Raw genomic sequence first — 20,400 nt, 5'->3', positions numbered from 1 at the left:
CTTTTGAATATCAACACTGATTTCGTTCCCTGAGTAAAAACAGTTACTTCTTGTGAAGTCGGCTAGTTCGGGTCTGTATTGCTTATCATGGAAAGGCAGTGAACTGTTCGGCTCCACAGGTATGCCTACCTTATATAAAGCAAGTTGTTTTACGCCCACGGCAATAGATTTCTGAGCTGAAAGCATGGAGGCCCAGACATTATCGGGTATGACAACTATATCAGTTTCCAATCAAAAGGGAAACTGCTTCTTGCTGAACAGTTTGGCAGACAAAGTTTAATTAAGAATTCATTCACATGCACAAATTGAAGTGAATGAAGTTTGTCCAAATGCAAGCTAAAATTGTTGTGTTTCAGGCTTGTTATTTAAGTTAGTTGAAGATACATCAGTCAATTGGACCCATTTCAAATCTATTAACCCCTGAATTCTGGTGTGAACCTGTGAAGAAAAACCTGTGAAGGGGTACCATGCATCCATTCCGTCCAGTTGCTTGAAGTCTGTTTTTCCTCAGAAATACTCATTCAGCAGGTTCAGGATCTTTAGATGTTTCCTGCAATCTCCTCAAACATAACTGGTCACAAAATATCATTTCTTGTAATGCATGATTGCATTACATATACAGGCCATCTGATCAGACAAAGCGGCTCAATGATCCTTTAGCGCCAAACAGCGACTCTTATTCTCTTTTCCCACGACTTGATGGTTCGTTACAAACCAGGTAGTTTCTCAAAAGCAAAGAATTTGAAGAGAAGTATAAAGTTGTTAAATGCTTGGGAAGATAGCTAGTGTGGGCTGTAACTGCCAAAGCTGAGTGATCCAGGTATTGATAAACCAGCACTGGGATACTGATCGGGAGAGAAGCAGGTAGGAACATAGAAATTGTGTAGAATTGGTAGAAATCATAGAATTCTTCTCAGGAATTCGTTTTCCAAAATGCATGCTAAGAAATGCTCGCACTGGGGAATCTTTGATGAAAATATTGGTAAGATTTCTTTCAAGTTGAATGATGATGAATTTCCATTGAGTCAGGTTAGTTGTGAGTTATTCTTGTTGCATCTAACTCCAACTGTGTTTCACGAATTCGTTCCTGTCGCAATGAAACCTTACAAATAACCTGGTGCAGTACATCATGGCCCTAAGAAATGTCACTTGAACAAAAGCCAAATGATTTGATTGCTTTATTGTTCACAAGTTTATCTTAGACATAGTTACATTTGGGTTCAACAAAAAACAGACTGGGCAATGTGGACCCTACTCGTCCTTTGATAAAACTCGTCAAATTGTTATTAAACTACGGCTGTTGTACTAGAATTAGTGTAGTATATATGATATTCAATTTGCGTTCTTGGTTTAAGGTTACCTCTAGGATTCCTGGTCAAAATGCCTTCAGCCTCTTGGATGGCAATAGTGCTCCGTTACTATTTTTAGAACTCAGGTAGTAGGTTAATGTGTACATTTCAGTGAAGACTGAGCCCTATATAGCGTGGCTATGGCTAAAGCATACCGAATAGAAACAGTGATTTACTTTCCAAATGTTCGCTATGCTTAAAACGCCACGATGTAAACATTTTGGCTCCATTTCAAATTGTATACTATAAATCTCCTGTTCAGGTATCTCTGAATCTGCGATTAAACATGATTAAAGAGAACTTTGCTCCATTTAATTTGATTAAATGTACCTGATAATGGGTGACTCTCAGTATGTTTTGTATGCATCTTCCTTTATTCATCTAGAAATCTGTTGGGTCTGCGTGAAGATGTTCATTTTGACCAGAACTGTTGTCCAATCTCTTCAGCATTTTGTTTCAGTTTGCGCAATAGTTTTAAAATTGTCCATCAGACATTCAAAAGACTCAGACACTCAGTCACATGAAATTCACAGAAACATCCCTTTCACCTCAAAATTGATTTATCAGTGCTTTTTGAGTTGATTTCATTCCTTTTTCTGCCCTTGGTGGCAGCACTGGGATCTAGACGCGTGATGCCTGGTATCTGAACATCATGCCAATGATGTAGGTGGTTGTTTTGCTAAGGTGGTAAGAAGTCTAGGCCTACCAGGTATCTATGTATCATGATAACCTGGCCTGCTCAAAGAAATGGAGAAGAAGGCTGCTTCGATCTTGCTGTCAGATCTTCTTGGTTTGCCAACTAGCTTGATCTGTCATCTTTTTGTATGGAAGAAGCCACACATGTATTAGATTGCCAGCGCAGATCTTTACATGATCAATATTGCTTGAATTGTATTGGTCAATTGAGATCCTGTGTGCGAAAGTCATGTCAAGTTGGCAACTTGAGTATGAAGTAGCCCAAGTCATGTCCCTGAGGTCAGGTCACTGAGCATCATACCCAAAATCGTTGGGCATTCTTCAATAAGCTGTAAATATCATGTTTGTAGAGCTGAGAATGGTCTCAAAAGCACTCTTCTCAAGTGTTTTAGAGTAAAGTATCTGTCACAATTTTCATGTTTTTCTCTTCACCTGAGATAGAGCCACTTATCCTCATTAAACAACTTCCACTTTCACTTAGATGTTTTGATGAGGCAGACCTAAGCAGACTTTGTTATGGTTTGTAGCAGGGGAGTGCTAATGCCTGCTGTGTGCACGTGCAAAAAGTACCTTCCCACTTTATGAAGAAATCATAAAGTTGAGATCGAGATGAATGCATGAGGTGAACCCTGAGCCCTGAGTTCTCATCTTGCTCGAAATTCCCACAAATTACTTAAACCAGTGAAAGCACAAGCACAACAGAGCAGACGATAAGTCCATCCATTTTAAGTGCTCTAAACTTATCAGTGGTCCATTGGAAACATTTGCCAATAACAATAACAGTAATACTGTCATTCCTCAAAACCTCCATTTCTGACAATAAGCAACGAATATGAATCAATATTTGTTCTGAGCAATTTGTAAAAGTGTGTCCCTTCATCTCATCTAAGATAGTGTATGGTTTTCAGTATAAAACGAATGGCCACATTTATAACCACAGTAGATTTGATATACAATTTCTTCCTTATTCATGTTCGATTCCTAGCCTGTTATACTGATATCTATCACGCAATGTTACTGAGCACCAAAGGAGCAAATAAGCCAACGCATAGCGCTCGATCTTTCCAAACATGACAGATTTGTCAGGTCCATTCCACGGACCAGAAAATCCTCGGCTGGGCTAATCATCATCTATTAATCGTTCTGGGCGGTATATGACGGTGGTGATGGATACATGTACATTGGCTGTAATCAATTAACCTGGTATGAAGCTAACTGGCCATTTTCAACGCATTTGTTCCACTCGGAGGATGGTCGTGTAAATACCAGATACATTCTATAAAGTGATTTGTTTATATCATTACATTTGTATCTGTCATGTAGCAGTGTTCAGGCGATGTATCAAGTGGGGCCAATAATTGCTCCTCCTAATCAAATTTATCATGTGGAGTATGGATAGCTTTTCTGTTTGAGGGTTCGGCTAAGGTTTTCTTTGTGGTTTTGGAGGAATACATGATCATTGATGGGCATTTCCTTGAGTTCTGACTTTCCAGTGAAGTTCCCTTCCAATGTATTTTATTGTAAAGAGGTGAGATTGGAGTCAACATTGTTTTTTCACTCACAATGAAATCAATATGTTCTGCTTTGCAATCTGTATTTTTCACAATAATAAGCTGGCTTATTCTGTTGGTGATTTCATTGATCTTGGTTCTCAGTCTTAATTCATTCTAGTTTGGTTAAACGCTGTATTTGTATGTTTGGCCATCAACAGTGGTTAGTAACATTAAGTGACAACATGTCAGCTATCCAAAATGATGGGCCAAGAGGTCTAATGTTTTCCGCGCAAATATCTTTATTATTTCCTGGAACATACTACTTTTGCTACTTTTCTCCGATCATCCAGTCAGAGGTCCCTCGTGAGTAGTATTCTTTGAAAACGTCAACTTGTCAGCATATCAAGTTATCATTGTGTGCCAAGCTGCAGACTTCCTGTCGAAACTGGTTATGATCACAAAGAATGAATGTGTTTTCATTCATTTGAATTCTGCAATATCATTTGGAAACGGTGAAGCCAGTTAATAGACCGTTTTGACACTTGCTATGTAGTCAAGATGTGTGTGATGAGTGTGATGGAAAGACTGATCAACTCATCATACTTTTTTATGAAATCATCTGTAGCAACTCTGTAGTCTCTGACATCAGGCTACCCTGGAAAACTACATAGTATATCTGTGTATGATTTTGGATGTGGTGTATCTGTATGTGGTTAATGGAGATCCACCAAAATCCCAAGAGACACAATGTTGCTTTACACAAGCTCATCTGTCATCTCTTTTGGCATTGTGGTATTAATTTCTCCCACATGGTTGTTTCCAAACAGTACCACATGACCCCAGCCACGAATATCCATACACATGTCTGATGTTCTCAAGAGGAACATTTCAGCACTCATTTGAAAGCGTTGCGTTCAATAATATATGTACCAGTCAGATATAGCAAGTAATGGGATCACATTGTTGTTGTGTGCTGTTTCATTTGGATGGCACAGCATATATGGTTTTCGATGGTTTCTCTGCAACTCTGACAAAAGTATCACAGGAGATCCCATTACATTTTTTGAGTTGGCATCATTTTCTGACAAGTATTGAAGTGATTGACCAGTTGGCATCATTTCCTGACCAATGGTTGATCAGTTGGCATCATTACCATACAAGTTTCCTTGCCAATGGTAGACCAGTTGGCATCATTTCCTGACCTGTGGTTGATCAGTTGGCATCATTTCATGACCACTATGAATCAATACCTTGCCAGTGGTTGACCATTTGTCATCATATCCTGACAAGGGATTGACTTATATTGGCATCACTGTCTGACCATTGGTTCCCCAGTGACTGCATGTAGTCTCAATGGTTCTTCAGTTTCCCAATAACATAGTCCTCAAGTGTGGTGATGACATCTATCTTGGAGTTCCCATTATGCATCATTTCCTGACCTCAAATCCCCTGAGACTCCCTAATGACTGTTAGCTAATTTACCAGTGGTGGTAATCCCATAGCTCTCACCCATCTTGACAAGATTGTCAACCAGCTGCTAATTGCCTCTTATCTACTAATGAATGACGTTGTGCTGTATCATTCATATCTCTTAATTAAAATTCATGCTTGCACTTTAAGGCTGCATATCCATAGGGTGTTTGCTTGTGCAGTTATTGTGGTCAAATACTTGCCAAGGAGGTTTCATGTAACTTCATTTCATTCCCAAACCTTTGAACATATCGGCTCTTCCGCCTGAGTCATCCACCATGCTAATTAAGAGAAACGCAACCCTGGAATTAGTTTCTCATGAGTTATGTGTACATGGAGGAGTAATCAACACAAAAATATCCAACGCAGCCATTTATTTCCATCATCAGTTTGTTGCAGTTGTGTGGCATCATCTGTCAACAAGGATGCAGATTTTAGAACTTCATGTTCTGAGTGACGATGGGCAATAAATTGATGCTGGTAGTACCAATTTGTATAGCTTTTTCGCATAGAAGGTGAAAACACTTGGCAAGGGGTTTGAGTCCTGACGAGTAAGTCTCTTAGTCTTGGGGACTAATGCAATGAACGTAAAAACTCTGCTCATGGGGTTATCCTGGTGCCGCGAACTACTGAAGGGCCCTGTGCAGCACAACTCAAGTTGCGTATCCACGCCAAATAAATACTTTGTGGTCTATGAGGACCACTTCGGGAGCGAGATGTATCCTCTCGACTACAAGGCAATGGTGCTACATGACTTCGTTCATTAGGCTACTTGTACCAACTGGTGCTACTTGAAATACTTGTTATGGTCATGAAATTTTTTCAAAGCTACAGTTGTCCCCTTTAATCATTGGAAGTCTACCTATGGTGTGAAACTTTGCACTATAATGCTTTCAAACAACCCTTCATTTATTTCATTTTTGAATGTTGTTTGAACTCGCTCAGCAAATGATATATGGGCCAAAACATGTTTCATTAGGCGGTACTAAAGCTTGGAGGTTCCCCCTTTCATTCATTTGACACCCATTACTTATTGATAGTCGTCACCTTGTCTGGTTTTGAGGAGGGTAATCTCACGCTTTGGGTCACATTAGGTTAATTGCATAACATCGATTGAGGTTATTGATCTTTTTGGAAACTGTTACTCCTCTTCTCATTGCGAGGAATTACATAAAGTCATGTGCTTTCAAGAGTGTTACTATGGATTTTGTTATTGAACGATGCACATAATTCAACTTTCCGGAATATAGTGTTCCAAGCTATACAGAATGGCATAGGACCCCACTGACCTGCAAATACTTGCATCACACACAATGTGCATATTAGGAATGATGTAGGACTCGGTGGAATGGGAATTGGATGAAGAAAACAGATTTACAAAATTATAATACTTTCAAGATGGGAGACCCACAGTTGTACAAAAGCCAGTTGGTGGTGAACCTGAATGGACCAAACATGGTAAGAGGTAAATTCTGTTAAGTTCTCCGTTATTTTTCATTTCATGATGGTACATGTCGTCTATTCGTTTATTTTCAGCCAAAGAAAATATGCCAAGGAATCTTCTTCATTTCTTTCTCCTCAATTTCGCCAGCAGACGCATACTGTTTACCATGTAGTGGATGGTAAATCCTGTGGGAGATGGCTTTTATTGCCCGGCCATAGCTCACTGAGTACAATTTGATGAAGGCTTACAGATAGATCTATCTTGATATAGGGGACCTGGAGCATTAGATTGGTATTACTCTGCCTGACGAGTCATTAACTTCATTGAAACGGAAAGCTTTGGCATCGCTGTTTTTGTGGATTGGGCTCAGATGACATGTTTTCCTATGGTTTTTGCTGAATGCTGACTCGTCAAATGGAAATCTCTTCATTTGTTTACCGCAGCCACCTATACTGCCGCAATGTCTACCAGGACATACAACCGTGATTCGAGGTCTTTCAAGCAAATCTAGCTCAGTAGCTTTGTTTTCTAGTTGAAACGAAGACAGCTGCACTAACATGAAGAAAGTGTATTAACATCATCAAACCCTCTGCATCTGATTTTGTCACACATTTAGGCTTTCCAAACTTTTCTCAACGTTGTCATGACAATATGAATGTCAGCCGTGATCTGCCATGCTGCGCAATCTTGATGACTTCCTTCCCGGACTCTGCCTTGTCAGAACTGAAAAAGGCCCTATACTCATTATGAGGATATTGGCTGTCATCCTGTGGGGATACAATCTCGTGCTCAGAGATGACTGCCATTTGACGTTTGCTAGCAAGAAGCAGCCTCATTAAGAGGATATCTCTGCCCAGAAATGATAGGAAAGGGAGGAAAAGTACCATTATCACAGCTCAGCAGTCTTCTTCAGAAGCCCAATGAATGTGGGAAAGCATCAGCTTGAAGCTTTGAATGAAATGCTCGTGGATGATTGGTATTTGATTTTGATAATAAGACGCTATTGTTGGCCCTCACACCAGTCTGATATTTCTTCCAGTAGGTGAAATCAATACCAGAAGGCTCAGGCAACCTTGGCAGCCAAGATGCTGTCCCATCAGTATATTCCCAGAGGGGAAGCAACAAGTTGGAAACCAATACCTGATTACCCATACAAGGCAAATAATAGCTGACGTAAAGGGCACTCAGGCAAGGATATTGGGATCAGATCTGATGGCAGGCAAGGTCAGTGTGTTTGGAGGCTGACATTCAAAATAGGTTGACTTGTTATCAGCTTGGTTGAAGATCGCATGTGGCCCTTACCATATCTGATTTCTCAGGCAAGATATCTGGTGGGCAAGGTCGGTGAGGAAGCAGGCTGACAATAAAATTGGCCTGGAGGTTGATGTTGTCAGCATGGTTGAAGATTACATGCTTGAAGTCATAAGTCAAAATTGCCAAGAAGAGCATGCATAGGCTTCTAAATCATGTTCTCTGTCATCGATTTGGGTTGCAGTCAACGCTCTGGTGCTCTGTTTAGAAATTGCACCATCTTCAAGGCTGTTTATTACCAATTTATGAACCCTGGCAGAAGTGCTTTGCATGCTGGGCTTTTGATGTGTAGACCATGCAATTTTGGAAGTTCTGAAACCTGATATAGCGTTATTTACTTCTCATAAACAACCAATGAATCAAGGTATCTGTCTACTATCAGGAGCCTTGCTCACCACTCTACAGCACCCTTACAAGCAAGCTTTTACCTCATTAACCTGATATCAGTGGAGGTGGCGTAAGCAAAATATGCATCCAACAGAACAGCATTTCTTCTTACAAAACTGTGGTGTTCTGCAAATCTCATGAATTAGTCACATCCAGGGTACGTATAGAGAGTGATATATAAGGGGGAGGGAGAAGGAAAAGTCAGGCTAAACTTCCGACCCCCCCCCCCCCCCGATTATATGTTCCTCCTTCTGATTGGATGGAATGAGGTGGTCATATCGAGATGCCATTCAAGTGCATCAAGCTTGATAAGAAGAAGAAATGTGTTGGATATGTGCTGGACCTGATTTCACTGCATTGATTTAAGCAAACATGATAGTTATGGCATTTGAAACATGTGATGGTCTATTGTCCACAGTGTAACTTTAAAAGAAAAGCAAATATGCCTTTATCTTGTTTGATTATCAGTCTGTCTCGATTGGTTTCCTCTTCAGACTCTTCAATATCATGTACACAGTGATGATTTATTCTTCGACTCTACAAAAGGTCAATATCATATGATTTATTAGTTTGATATGTGTCTGTTAAATTATAGATTCACATCCCATGCCTACATGCCACTGAGTCCACTTTTTACCATGCATTATTGTGGAGTGAGCCATTGGTTCAAATTTTTTAGGGCCACAAAAGTTTGTAACTATTGATAAGAAGACGTGGTCCTGAATCTAATCCATTGTCAGTGGGTGTGATAATGACTTTTGATCTTTCTGTTTGACAGAAAATCGGGAATTCAGCTTTTCAGCTAGAAAGAATTAGCTCCTTGAAATCCTGGGCTTGTAATCTGAGCGCTTGTCTTCCCACAAGTTAGATATGTCGGAACATAACTCACATTCCATATTCACAGTGTATTCTTTGTATTGGTGCTGTTCTTGCCTACTGCGTAAACTTGTTCACCATTTCTTTCAACCTTGAATGCCAGTTTCACCTGTACATTTAGATACAGTGTCGTATGGGAAATGTAGAGGCAGTAACATGTAAACTTAGTCAGGGATGGACATAGGTGTTCCAGATGGTAAGCTACTTGATTCTTAACCCTTTAGAGTTAAATCTTGTTGTTTGCACCAGTTGTACGCCTTCACGAGGATGCTTGACCTTGATTTATGTTTACCCTAGAGTTCATTCAGATAACTCGGCTTCATCAATGGGTTCAAGATGTATCTTCAAGCAGACCTGAGTACAACACCTACATTGGTAATTGATGTAACATTCAGCGTTGTGCAAGAAAGGATGTTACTTCTGGTTTCGCCGTCATCATGCTCCTTAAGATGTTGATGTTGTCAAAATGTTCATCATGGTGCAGGTATTGATTTTGATCCAACCTGTGTTATGACTGCTCCTCTTGTTGCTCTTCTCATTATCCTTGGGTGGATCCGGGTAGTAGGTGCACAGACAAGATTTCAATCATTCAAATTAATTGATCAGAGATCAATATCATTTTATCAAGGGTCCTTGTCATCTTGTGTGCAACGATAATGTACATGTATCTATACATGGTATTTGGTTGACCGGGCCTGTTTTGTCTGTGCTGCACATTCGCCTTTGGTGAGTAAACACTCTTTGTTTTGTTTCGAAAAATTTTCTAATTTAATTTTAGAATAATGCTTATAATATAGCCCAGGCTTTATGATGGGCTATTGAAATTCAGAACTAATGGTATCGTAAGATTGATTTATGGAGATGCACTGCCAATCAAGTCTGGGGGACAAATATTTGGTTGATGCAAACTTTGGCCGTTAATCTACGTTTGAAAGTCATCTGTGCCCGTTTTACATATATTCATCATTGTTGCACTCTTGTTGACTCCCATCGACCTCTAACATGTCTTGCCATCAGGCGAAGATCAGCCCAAGATTGCTGAGTCTTGCTGTTTAATCATCAGTAAGTGTATTGTACCCAGTCGCTCAGAAAAGATCTCAAGGCAGACGTGTTTAGTTGAAGCCTTTCTACAGTAGTATTATATCAATCCATTTTGATAGCAGTCACGTTCTTACTTGCTACTCTTACGAATTGATATCATTGGAACACATGGCAGTTTATCAAGTTGAAATCAACAGGCATAGGCATCTGAGGCAGTCGCCTTCAAGGCCTCTGATAAATTCTTGCCTTACACTATCAGTTGTGTCTGTCCATCACCCTAAATCTCGGGAATTTCTTCGGTTGCTTTTCCTGTCCCTTCAATGATGAAAAAACTCAGTGGCGCTGGGCATTGAATACCAAGACCAGTATTCTGTTGACTCTCCCTTACTCTCGACCTCCAAAGAGTGCAGTGCTAATAATCCTGGTCAGGTATTCTTGCATGATTTATCAACCACACACTTTCAGGTTACCTAACCTGTCTTTTTTGGCTTTCGTGCAAAACTGAGTTGTTGTTGCGGAGTTCTTGCCAAAAGCTGATGGTTTTTCCCTGATTTAGTGTTTCATAACAAAACATCTATGTGACATGAAGAATTCATGTTTATGCCATCAGAAAAATAAAACATAGGTTATTTTATTTGTTGCTGGCAGATTATGATTAATTTCACCACCGCACACCAGAACCTGTTATCGTTCTTTCCGTTTCTTGTCCCAGGACACTGATAAATCGACAAGCGAGTGCAACTTGCTGGGTCATGTCCCTTAAACAAATAATCTATGATCAAATATTCTGGTGAGTGAATTATACATTGAACGTGGCTGACCTGAATTGCTAATAGAAGCTTAGCAGGAAGGTATACCCTCAGCTTATTGGAAATAGAAATAAACATTTCCTCCGTAGAGTAACTAGACATGCCAACTTGATATTTAAAAATCCCAAATAAAATTTGGAATTATGAATAAATAGCGTAGGCCTTTAGAAACCTGTTGCTGTTATTTTGTGTTATTCTGCATCTACAAGTTATCCCGTCTTAGGCTGCCAAGAGCAGTAATAAATCAAGCCGCCATTAGCTGAGAATGTGAACTGGTGTGTTGCAATCAGTCAGGCTGGAAATTTAATGAAAACTTTTTCTTGTGAAGGTATTAGCTTCCGATAAGGTAGTGGTTGTTGTTGTGAGCAGATTGCTTAGTTGAAAAAAGCAAATGTAAATGAAAAAAATTCCACCCATTTTTACTGAGGATGCATTCCTAATGTACAAGGCAACCATCTGTTTCGTTGCTTTACTTGAATATCATCAGTTTAGAACAAATTAAATCAATTGACAAAAATCACCGATGGTCTAAATCCAGGTTTATAGATCGAATAACTGCAGCAGTGTACACTGTGATGCCAATTATCTCTGTGAAACTGCTTGATCTGTATCTGCCTCACAAAATCTTCAGCCTTTTCACCAGTGCAACCCGTTAATAATGCAAAGCTTGGGATATCGCCGGCTTGGAATATATCACAGCCTTGGAATTGGTTTCTTAGAAGGATAAATCCAGTTTAGTTCTCCGAAAGCACTAGAGTACCAATAGACTGTAATCACCAGTGGGTTGCACATACTGTTTGTCTTTGAGAGGACCAGATAATTTGTGTGTTCTGCAAATAATTGCTTTTCCCTCTGCATTTGCTCTTTGGTGGTGGTGCACTTACAACGATTTTACCAAAGGGTGTCATTTGTATGCCTGATCCCCCCCCTCAGCCTCACCTATGAACCACCTCATAACTAGTGTTCAGTCAGCCTCAAGGGGTGAAATTGAATTAAAAGCAATCCAGACTAAAATCAATAATGTATTAGTTTGATTCCAAATCCATTAGATGTTTTAATTGAATTCTCCTACCGCCAATCATCCTCTCAAGCCAGTGAAATGTAATTTAAAAGGAACAGAATAATGACGTCAAGAGGTTGGTTAACTAGTCGTATGTGATCATGTTGCCATGGAAATCAATTAGAAGACTGAAATTGAAATATTTTGAGAAACTTCTCACTTTTGGTCATGCTTTGCATCACATCTCAACATAACCTGCTAACTGTTTTTCACCCCTGACGTTTTTATCCTCATGAATATTGTTGAATATGTCCACACATCAGATGTATGTATCGCTCCATTTTTTTTCTGTGACTATAACATTTAGTCCCCAATGGCCCCATCTAATCTCCACAATTGATCTCGAATGCTGAGGCGTGTCAGAGTATATGACAGACTGGCCCATTATGGACAAACGAAACGGCCATTTCCTTTACTTGATTAGATTCCAGTTATTTGTCTCTGTTTCATGAGAAAGCAAGTCACTGGAAATGATAAGAAGTAATCGATTGGATTAGTAAACCATTTCTCCCTCTATTCCAGGAAAGAGAAAGTAATATTTTATTAGCATTGCAATCCTTTCTGGAAAATTGGAAAACTTCGTTGGCCAGCCTTAGTAGTCCAGCAAAAGGTCTGACACAGTCTGTAGTTTCAGGAATTTTCTCAAGACTTCAGAGATCTGGCTGCTCCAATAACAAGTCAAACTTCTCAGTGATAGCTGTGATATTTTTCACTGAACATACCTCATCTTCTCGTTACAGAAGTCCCCAGGTGAACCGCGACCCACCCTCACCAGCAACATGAGTGCCGTGGACTATGAGACGATCACTGATGAGGTCAAGTTGCAAAAACTGGTGGGTACTTCACTGTATTAAGTGTTGTGAGTTTAATTCATTAAAAACCAATCTACGCTTAAAGAATAGATAAAAAAGGTTCATCTTTAAGGGTTGAATGATGATGATGTACGTTGCCAAGGTTCGACAATCGAAATTGATGACGAGCATTATCCTTAATCCACTTTTAGCTGACTGATACTCAGGACTTTGATGAGAGGAAGAAAATCCGCCAACGGATTAGGGACATAAGAGATAAACAGAAACGTAAGTGACAGAATCATCAGACTTGATGTTCAGGACACAAGCCGTGTCAGTCTTAAAGGCGACAGAGCCATGATAAGATTGCTCTTCTTGTCTCATTTTGTTTGGAGTTCTATTGCAAAATATGATAAATGCCATTCTTATTATTCCAGAGTAATTTTTCAATCCGGTTGGTCTTGAAGCTATAGCCATCCATCCGTTTGATATCCAGGCTCCATTTCATCTTGTGTTTCTATTGAAGCCTGATATCCAGTGTTTCTTTCTATGATTCTGGCTGACTCAGTCAAATGAAATGTTTGCACCTGAAATCCATCGTGAACATGACCCTGAGTCTGACGTAACCAAACTCTAGATACAGTTGGTAGCATGAATGATGGCAAAGATCTTTAATAAAATTGTTGTCCAAAAAAGATTTTAATGTATTGCATTTTGCCTTGCAGAGGAGCTTGATGCCCAAAGAAAGCACAAAGATAGCCAAGATGTTCAGCGGCGACAAAAACTGGCAGAGGAGGACAAGCAGCGACGTTTGGAACAATACCAGAAGATTGCTTATGATCCCAACTCAGTGCGTAAGGATGAGCCTCGTGTCAATGTGGATGTGGTCAGGGACATGGCCATGGTAAATGAGGCTAGCAAGCAGAGGACAGCAGAGAATGTCAGGGACATGGTAAGTGAGGGAACAAGGAGTTGGGTGGGGGAAGGGGACAAGGTTCTAATTTTTCAAAAATTTGATTGGGCTTTTTTTCCTTCAAACACAGAGCTTAATACCTTACTTTTCAAACCACCTGTCTCCTAAAGTGCATGGTATCAATAGTGAGCATTCTAAAATCTTGCTTACACTTCTTTAATGAGCCTCTAAGCAATCCTGCATTATTTTTGTTATAAACACTTAACCGCTTTGGGTTACACCAAGCACACACAGTGCACCTTGAAATTCTATATATGTAAGGCATCCTCAGGCCAGATTAATCAAATGAATTGTTTCTGTTCTCAATGCATTTGATATGAGTGCAATATTCAAGAGGTTGTGAAGAAAAGAAACATTTTCTGTACTTTGTGCATCCTAATAGTCTTTTGTTTGTTGCAGGCTGGGCCGTCCTCATCAACGCACAGCAGTCAGAGTGAGCGCTTGAAGCAACTACGTCAGAAAGACGCAGAGGAAGCTAAGCAGAAGAAGATTCAGTCGACAAGCGAGATGGCAAAACGCGAGACACACTCGAAAACGGAGACGTTGGAGACACAGGACGGTTCGACGAAAACAGTAACAACGACAACGAAGGAGCATGGTCCAGGTGATTATAAATCAGGATGACCAAGCGGTGTATGGAAATATGAATGATTTATAGGCTTATGTACAAGGAAAGCTTTGTCCAGGTGTCGATTTGAAATTCAATTTTATATGAATCGTGTTGATGAATTCAGAGGTTATGAATCTGATATGAAATACTTTTCAAACAGGATAGCTGTTTCATTTTCAAATCGGATTATGGGTACATGGTGAGATGTTATAAATGCCCCTCCCTTTAAACCTTTCTTTAGAGAAACATTTGACCCTACATGTGTCGCATGATAGGACAGCTTTGCGTTTCCTATCTCATCTGCAAGTATGATGTATCTGAGATGCTTGTAAAGACAACTAATTTTCATCAGTAAGATTCACAGCTGCCTCAAAAATTTAGATTGTACATGGGCTGTTTCGTTTGCTCAAGGTTACAAGGTTTGAAACTGCTCTGAGGTTACAAAATGATGTAGACTAGTCTGCATTTGACTTTGCTGCAGCCTGCAACTTGAATGCACTCAAAATCAACAGGTAACCTTGTAAAAAATCCAGTTGAAGAAAATAAGGTAGGCCTAGCTGAGTTATCTATTGTTTACCACAGGCCCTGTTCATTTCACCCTTTGTTGCTTTATTCTGTAGCTTTGCATTATGATTGAAGCTTTACATTGATAGACAGATTATTTCGGCCATCATTACATAAAATGAAGGTTTCCTACTATTTACAACATGCACCTTTTCGGTGCAGTGTGATTACCTTTTAGCCTAGGCCTACTGCAGGGGTGCCAAGTAGCTTTTCAGAATGGTGTACAACAAAAAGTTAGATTAACCCTCTGATAACTATATGACGTGGTCCAAAACCTCTGACGTCATGGGCCTCCTTTAAAGGCGGGAAACCTACACATACTAGTAGAAACGCACAATCAACACACCAGTGCATTTGGAAACACATCATAACACTTTTAGCTATGCTGCACTTCAACCCTTCTCGATACAAATTGAAAATTAACAAAGTTATCACTGTCCTCGAAGTAGGTCTGTTGGTACATGTGCCTGTTAGTCTTCTGTCTAGTGAGTCCAGTTACAACATTTCTTAAAAACTCATTATCATATTCTCTCTTTCTTTATAAACGATATTGAAAATTTGGCTGAATAACAAGTAAGCTGATCAGGGTATGGTTAGAAGTCAAATTTACACATTGAGAAAGAGGATTACAGATGAAATATGAGAAAATACAGGTTAGATAAAATTATGAAAAATTTGAAGTTATATGATCTGCAGTTACGCTGTTAAAAGTACGCACGAATGTAATTTATATACAATGTATGTTTATACCACCTTTTCGGCCCCTGGTTGCCATTTGGTAGAGGTTTTGATTGCGATATTTGCAGTAAGCCTGGAACACAAACCTTACTCCTTCAGACATGCAAGTCAACATCATTGGTTGCCCTTGTGGTCTATAAACATTTTACACCTTGTGGCACTTTTGAAGATGCGTACAGAAAACCTTTCTCATGGCGAAAGGAATTTCCATGAAGTTATGGATTGTACATGCAGGATGTTTGGATGCAGGTACCTCAGAAATATCTAGAAGTTTGTTCAAACTATAGATGGTTATGAAGTAAGAAATACCGAGGAGGAGCAGACGTCATTCAGCCAAATTTTTCATATCCAGAAAAGGAATCAAAACATTCACTTATTCGATAATCAATAAAAAATTCAACCAGCATATTGCATGCAGTTATAAAAAACAAAATTGGCATGGATACCAATATCATAAATTTCCTAGATCATTCTAACCACATTTCCCCCTCATTGTATCGCATGACTAGATGGCAGCACTGTTGTCACAAGAAACCAGAAAACCACGACCTCAATGACCGGCATGGGTGGTACGGTATATGGTGCTAAACCTGGTGAGTTGTCCTCAAGTTCTTAGCATGCTGCCCAACCTGATTGATATGTTCATAAATTCATCTTATTTTTGACAGGAAAATAAAAAAAATAAAAAAAATAAGAACATGGAACATGTGACGATGAGATGTAAACCAAAATGACATTCTATTTCATTAGCACTGCATGACCCCACAAAATGGACTCACTAGTCTTTATTGCTGAGGCACTATAATCGTAAAAAGCCAATTCCTTTGCCCTATCTCTTTCAAAAATGATCGTTAATACCAACCAAAAATATCAACTTCACATTTCTTGCATGATCAAAAAACCAAAACACCTTCTGTTACTTCATGGGCCCAAATATCATTCCTGTCATCATACCTGAAATACACAAGTCATTCATCACCTCTATCCTCATCTTGCCTGTTTCTGTCGAGATCGAATGACTGATTCAGCATTTTGAAAACCTAAACAGACTAAGTTCAATGAAACCTGAGGGAGAGGTGTTACTGCACTATTGCCGTGGACAAGTTTGCTAGAAGATTTCATATATTCTGTATGAGCTGTCTTATGTTAAGACCTTGATTTTGTGTTTGATCATGGCAAAGACCCTGGGCAGATTGGCTGTTATATCAGCATCTCATGTTTCAGTAATCAACTTTGCAGACGTAAGCTAGTGACTTGATGAGCTCAGCAGTCCTCAGGTCTGCCCCTGTACTCCACTAACTTATCACCACTCCATGTTTTCATGGCACTGACAGTTCTTGGGCACCCACCTTGTTTACCTTCTGCTAGTATACCTCAGCTCTGATATTCCTACCTATCACATTTCTGCAAATACCTTTACAAACTCTTGTAGGCTTGGATATATGCGTGTCTTATACCCAGGATACAAACGCATTGAAGCCATTGGGAAAAACAAACCTTACTGCTATTATTCTGAATATCATGAAATCTTCTGAACTGTCTTTGGTAGATAGTTTGGTGCATGCATGCCAGCGTGATTAAAACCAGAGATAAACTATTCCACAAGTTAGTATGTCATCTTAATACAGAGAGATACTTTTGATAAGTTACAAATGATTGGCAAATTGAGATTGTTTGATTATGTGTTAATGACTTAGAAAACTCTATCCGATTGCTGATTGTAATGTTATCATTGGGTATAAAATTGATACTTTGATGGTAAATACACATATTTTGTGACATTTTTATCAGAAATTGCAGCATGTTTTTGCTGAAATTTGGTATTCTAAAAAAACATGCAAATAACTTGTGGGATGATTTTAAACTTGTTTGATACTGATATCTGGAGTTTTGATCCTGCCATTTTAGAAACTTCCACATTATATAAACAGCCAATCATGATTTAGAGGTTTCTGTGCCTCTAATTTAGAGGCAATTGTATGATGGACCAATTGTTTTATTGCAATAGATACGCGTGCTTTCTCTGTTAAAGTGCCATCCAGAAAAAGTACTTGTGAATAGTAGCGTTAGACCTGAAGTACTTTAAGCAATTGCTGTGTCGCTTTCTGCACCAATACTTACTCTCTGCTACTTTCTTTTTTCTCTTTGCACCAAAGCACAACGTTAAGATTCATGCAATGTATATCATTCAACTGAGTTTCAGTAATGCTGTTCTTCAAGTAGAACTAGGCTGAAACCCCCACAAACTTTTCTGGAACTCTCACTGGCCTGATTAGTGTAAAATGTAAAGGTTTGTCATGAAATCTAGGCAAGGTCAATAATGCAAATATGCATTAGAGAATGGCTTCCTGATATGGCAACAGTGAGTCTGTTTAACCACTGTCTTGAAGAAAGCAATAAATATATTGTATCTTTGATTCGGTATGTTTATGGGGTAGTGCAGACCCCTGGATCTGTTATTCCGGTGTTGTATCTATTGCAAATGTAAAGCAAAAGTTTCCTACTTTCAAAGCAGAACATGCTGCACTTTCTGATGGCAGGACGATCACTCCTCCTGCTAACCGGCATGCTGTAGGAGCATCAGGATCTCCCAAATTCAGTTTTTCCCGACTTTTCGTGCAGTATCACAAGTTTTACTTGCCGTTCCGATCTTTGGTCACTACCAACTGATGCCACGCTTTCAGAGAAATGTTCTTGAGCCCACTGGAGCAGTGATATTAATGGTTGACATGAATCTGTCGCAGGAGAAATCAAATTTTGAAGTAGAAGTTAGATTAGTTCTGCTTATGATATCATAGCATAGACCTGTGGATATAATACAAACAAAGAGTATAAACTATGATATTGTTTTGGAACCCCAAAATTGTGAAAGTTTTCACTGCAGTAGGCTCCCGTAAATATAAGCAGACAATTAAGGCAAAACTCTAGTATTAGCATTATGAATATCACAAAACCCCACCTTCTTATAAGCGTGTCAGTGTACCCTGTAGATTCCTTGTGACATTGTGAGATCCTTATGTTCCTCATAGCAGTGCTCTTCAGTTCTTGTCTGTGCATGCAATTTAGAATGCCTGCTTCTTGTCTTGGTTCCCTATAGACACAGCTGACGTAATAGCAGAAAAATTGAGCAAAAATGCCCCCAAGACATCCGGCCAGGTCACCGTGAAGATGCAGTCATGGAACAGCAAAGATGGCGTAATCACGAGAGACGAGAAAACGTCACAATGGGGAGGTACACGCAGTATAAAGAAACCACTTGGTGCCATAGCTAGCTTGGGCTTAGGTAGAATCGTCTTTTTACTAACTTTCTGGTGTGCTCTCAGTGTTTCCAATGGGTTGTAGCTTTGTAAATTCCTGCAGACTTGGAATTCCGAGGTGGGTGAAGCAAGCTCTAGGCCTTGTTGTTCAAAACAAGTCATTAACTCAACAATTAGATATGTTTTTAACATCAAGGCGGAGCAGACTTAATGTCAAAGATAGTATAATTACTATCTTGAAAGACCAGCCCTGATGTTTCATAACTTGCTGAAGTCAATAGCCTTTCTTAGAGATAACTTGAGCAGCTGGATACTTGGGAAGACCTTTTGACGACAATCATTCCAAAGTAAGAAAAATGCTTGAGCTGAACAAGTATATAGCTGATGTTGTTGTATCATTATGGTTTCGTGAGATAACCTAGAGGGAACTTTATTTCGACTAGCTCCATTGGAAACATTGAGACATGCTTGTAACATATGTTTTCTAAGTGGCAGATTGCTCTTTGAGTAGTTCTCATTGGTAACACCAGAGGACTCCATTATATGGCAAAGTCTATCGAAATACAGATATGTTGATAAATTTATTTGAAACTTATTAGACTGCAGTTTGCCACTTATACATGTATTGTGTGTGTCCCTGCTAAATATTTTTGCGCTCATCCTTTCAATTTGTATATACTCCATCTTAAGCTAAGCGTAGGCCGGCTTGTTTTGGAAAGGTATACAGTTACAGGTGTCCCGGCTCCAAAGCAGCGTCAATCGAACTGTGACCCTACCTCTTTGGAGCCCCCCTGTAATGGAATGTATCCTTTTGTTGTCTTGACCATTTGCCTTAAGCTTGACTTGAGATGGAGTTTAGATGTTCTATATATAGATCAAGAAAGCCATGTTTGTATTAGAGTTAAACCCTTCTGTGATGTTCCCTCCCAAACTCCTTGTGTCCTCATGTCTGTTCCAAGCTCCTAAACATCAACATCATAACTTTGTGTACCAACCATCCTCAATATGATATAAAGGCCTATATCCACATAAGAGTTTTATGATGTGTCCACACACACTAATTCAGTTGTTCAAGGGGATGAAGACTGTGTAAAGGCTTTGTGTGATACACAACAATAAATGATTATGCGGAGTGACGTCTTCGATGTGTTCATGTCGTGATTTGTTGTTTGTAATATTGTATACAGGGTGTCTCAAATAATTATGATAATAGCTTTTCAGTTTTTCAAGCTTTTACTTTGACTAGTTTTGAAAAAATGTGAAGCTAGGTTGTTTTTGAGCCACTCTGAAGCGATTGTTGTATGGTACATACCTAGCAGAGGACCTGTTTGATGAACACGTTTCTCATGGAATGATATTCTTTTTGGCATACTGCAATTTTAATGCAATCAATGGCCTTACTTATTTTGCTCTGCATGTTACTTACCAAAATGATGTAGTGTTTGATAATCTAATAATGCCTCTGTATCAGGGTGGAGTCCTCTACACGCTACAGTAATCACTAAGAAAGGAATTAAATTTTTACAAAAAT

The 20,400-nt window shown here is 39.3% G+C and overlaps 1 protein-coding gene across 11 annotated transcripts in view; it reads left to right on the top strand.

Moving 5' to 3' along the window:
* The window catches only part of LOC135483046 (muscle M-line assembly protein unc-89-like), a 58,285-nt gene that overhangs the window by 24,918 nt on the left and 12,967 nt on the right, over positions 1-20,400 (top strand). For 7 of the 11 annotated variants that reach the window (XM_064763550.1, XM_064763547.1, XM_064763549.1 and 4 more), the window contains 6 exons: positions 12,677-12,769; positions 12,940-13,015; positions 13,453-13,679; positions 14,100-14,304; positions 16,122-16,205; positions 18,710-18,895. In XM_064763550.1, the coding sequence (XP_064619620.1) occupies positions 12,677-12,769; positions 12,940-13,015; positions 13,453-13,679; positions 14,100-14,304; positions 16,122-16,205; positions 18,710-18,895 (871 nt within the window). The remainder of the gene's footprint in view (positions 1-12,676; positions 12,770-12,939; positions 13,016-13,452; positions 13,680-14,099; positions 14,305-16,121; positions 16,206-18,709; positions 18,896-20,400) is intronic. The other 4 variants (XM_064763551.1, XM_064763552.1, XM_064763553.1 and 1 more) reach the window with 4 other exon arrangements.

This window comes from Lineus longissimus, chromosome 2, assembly GCF_910592395.1.
Source record: "Lineus longissimus chromosome 2, tnLinLong1.2, whole genome shotgun sequence".
Taxonomy (NCBI): Eukaryota; Metazoa; Nemertea; class Pilidiophora; order Heteronemertea; family Lineidae; genus Lineus; species Lineus longissimus.
The sequence above is the reverse complement of the archived record's forward strand: the minus strand, read 5'-3'. Positions and strand labels throughout refer to the sequence as shown.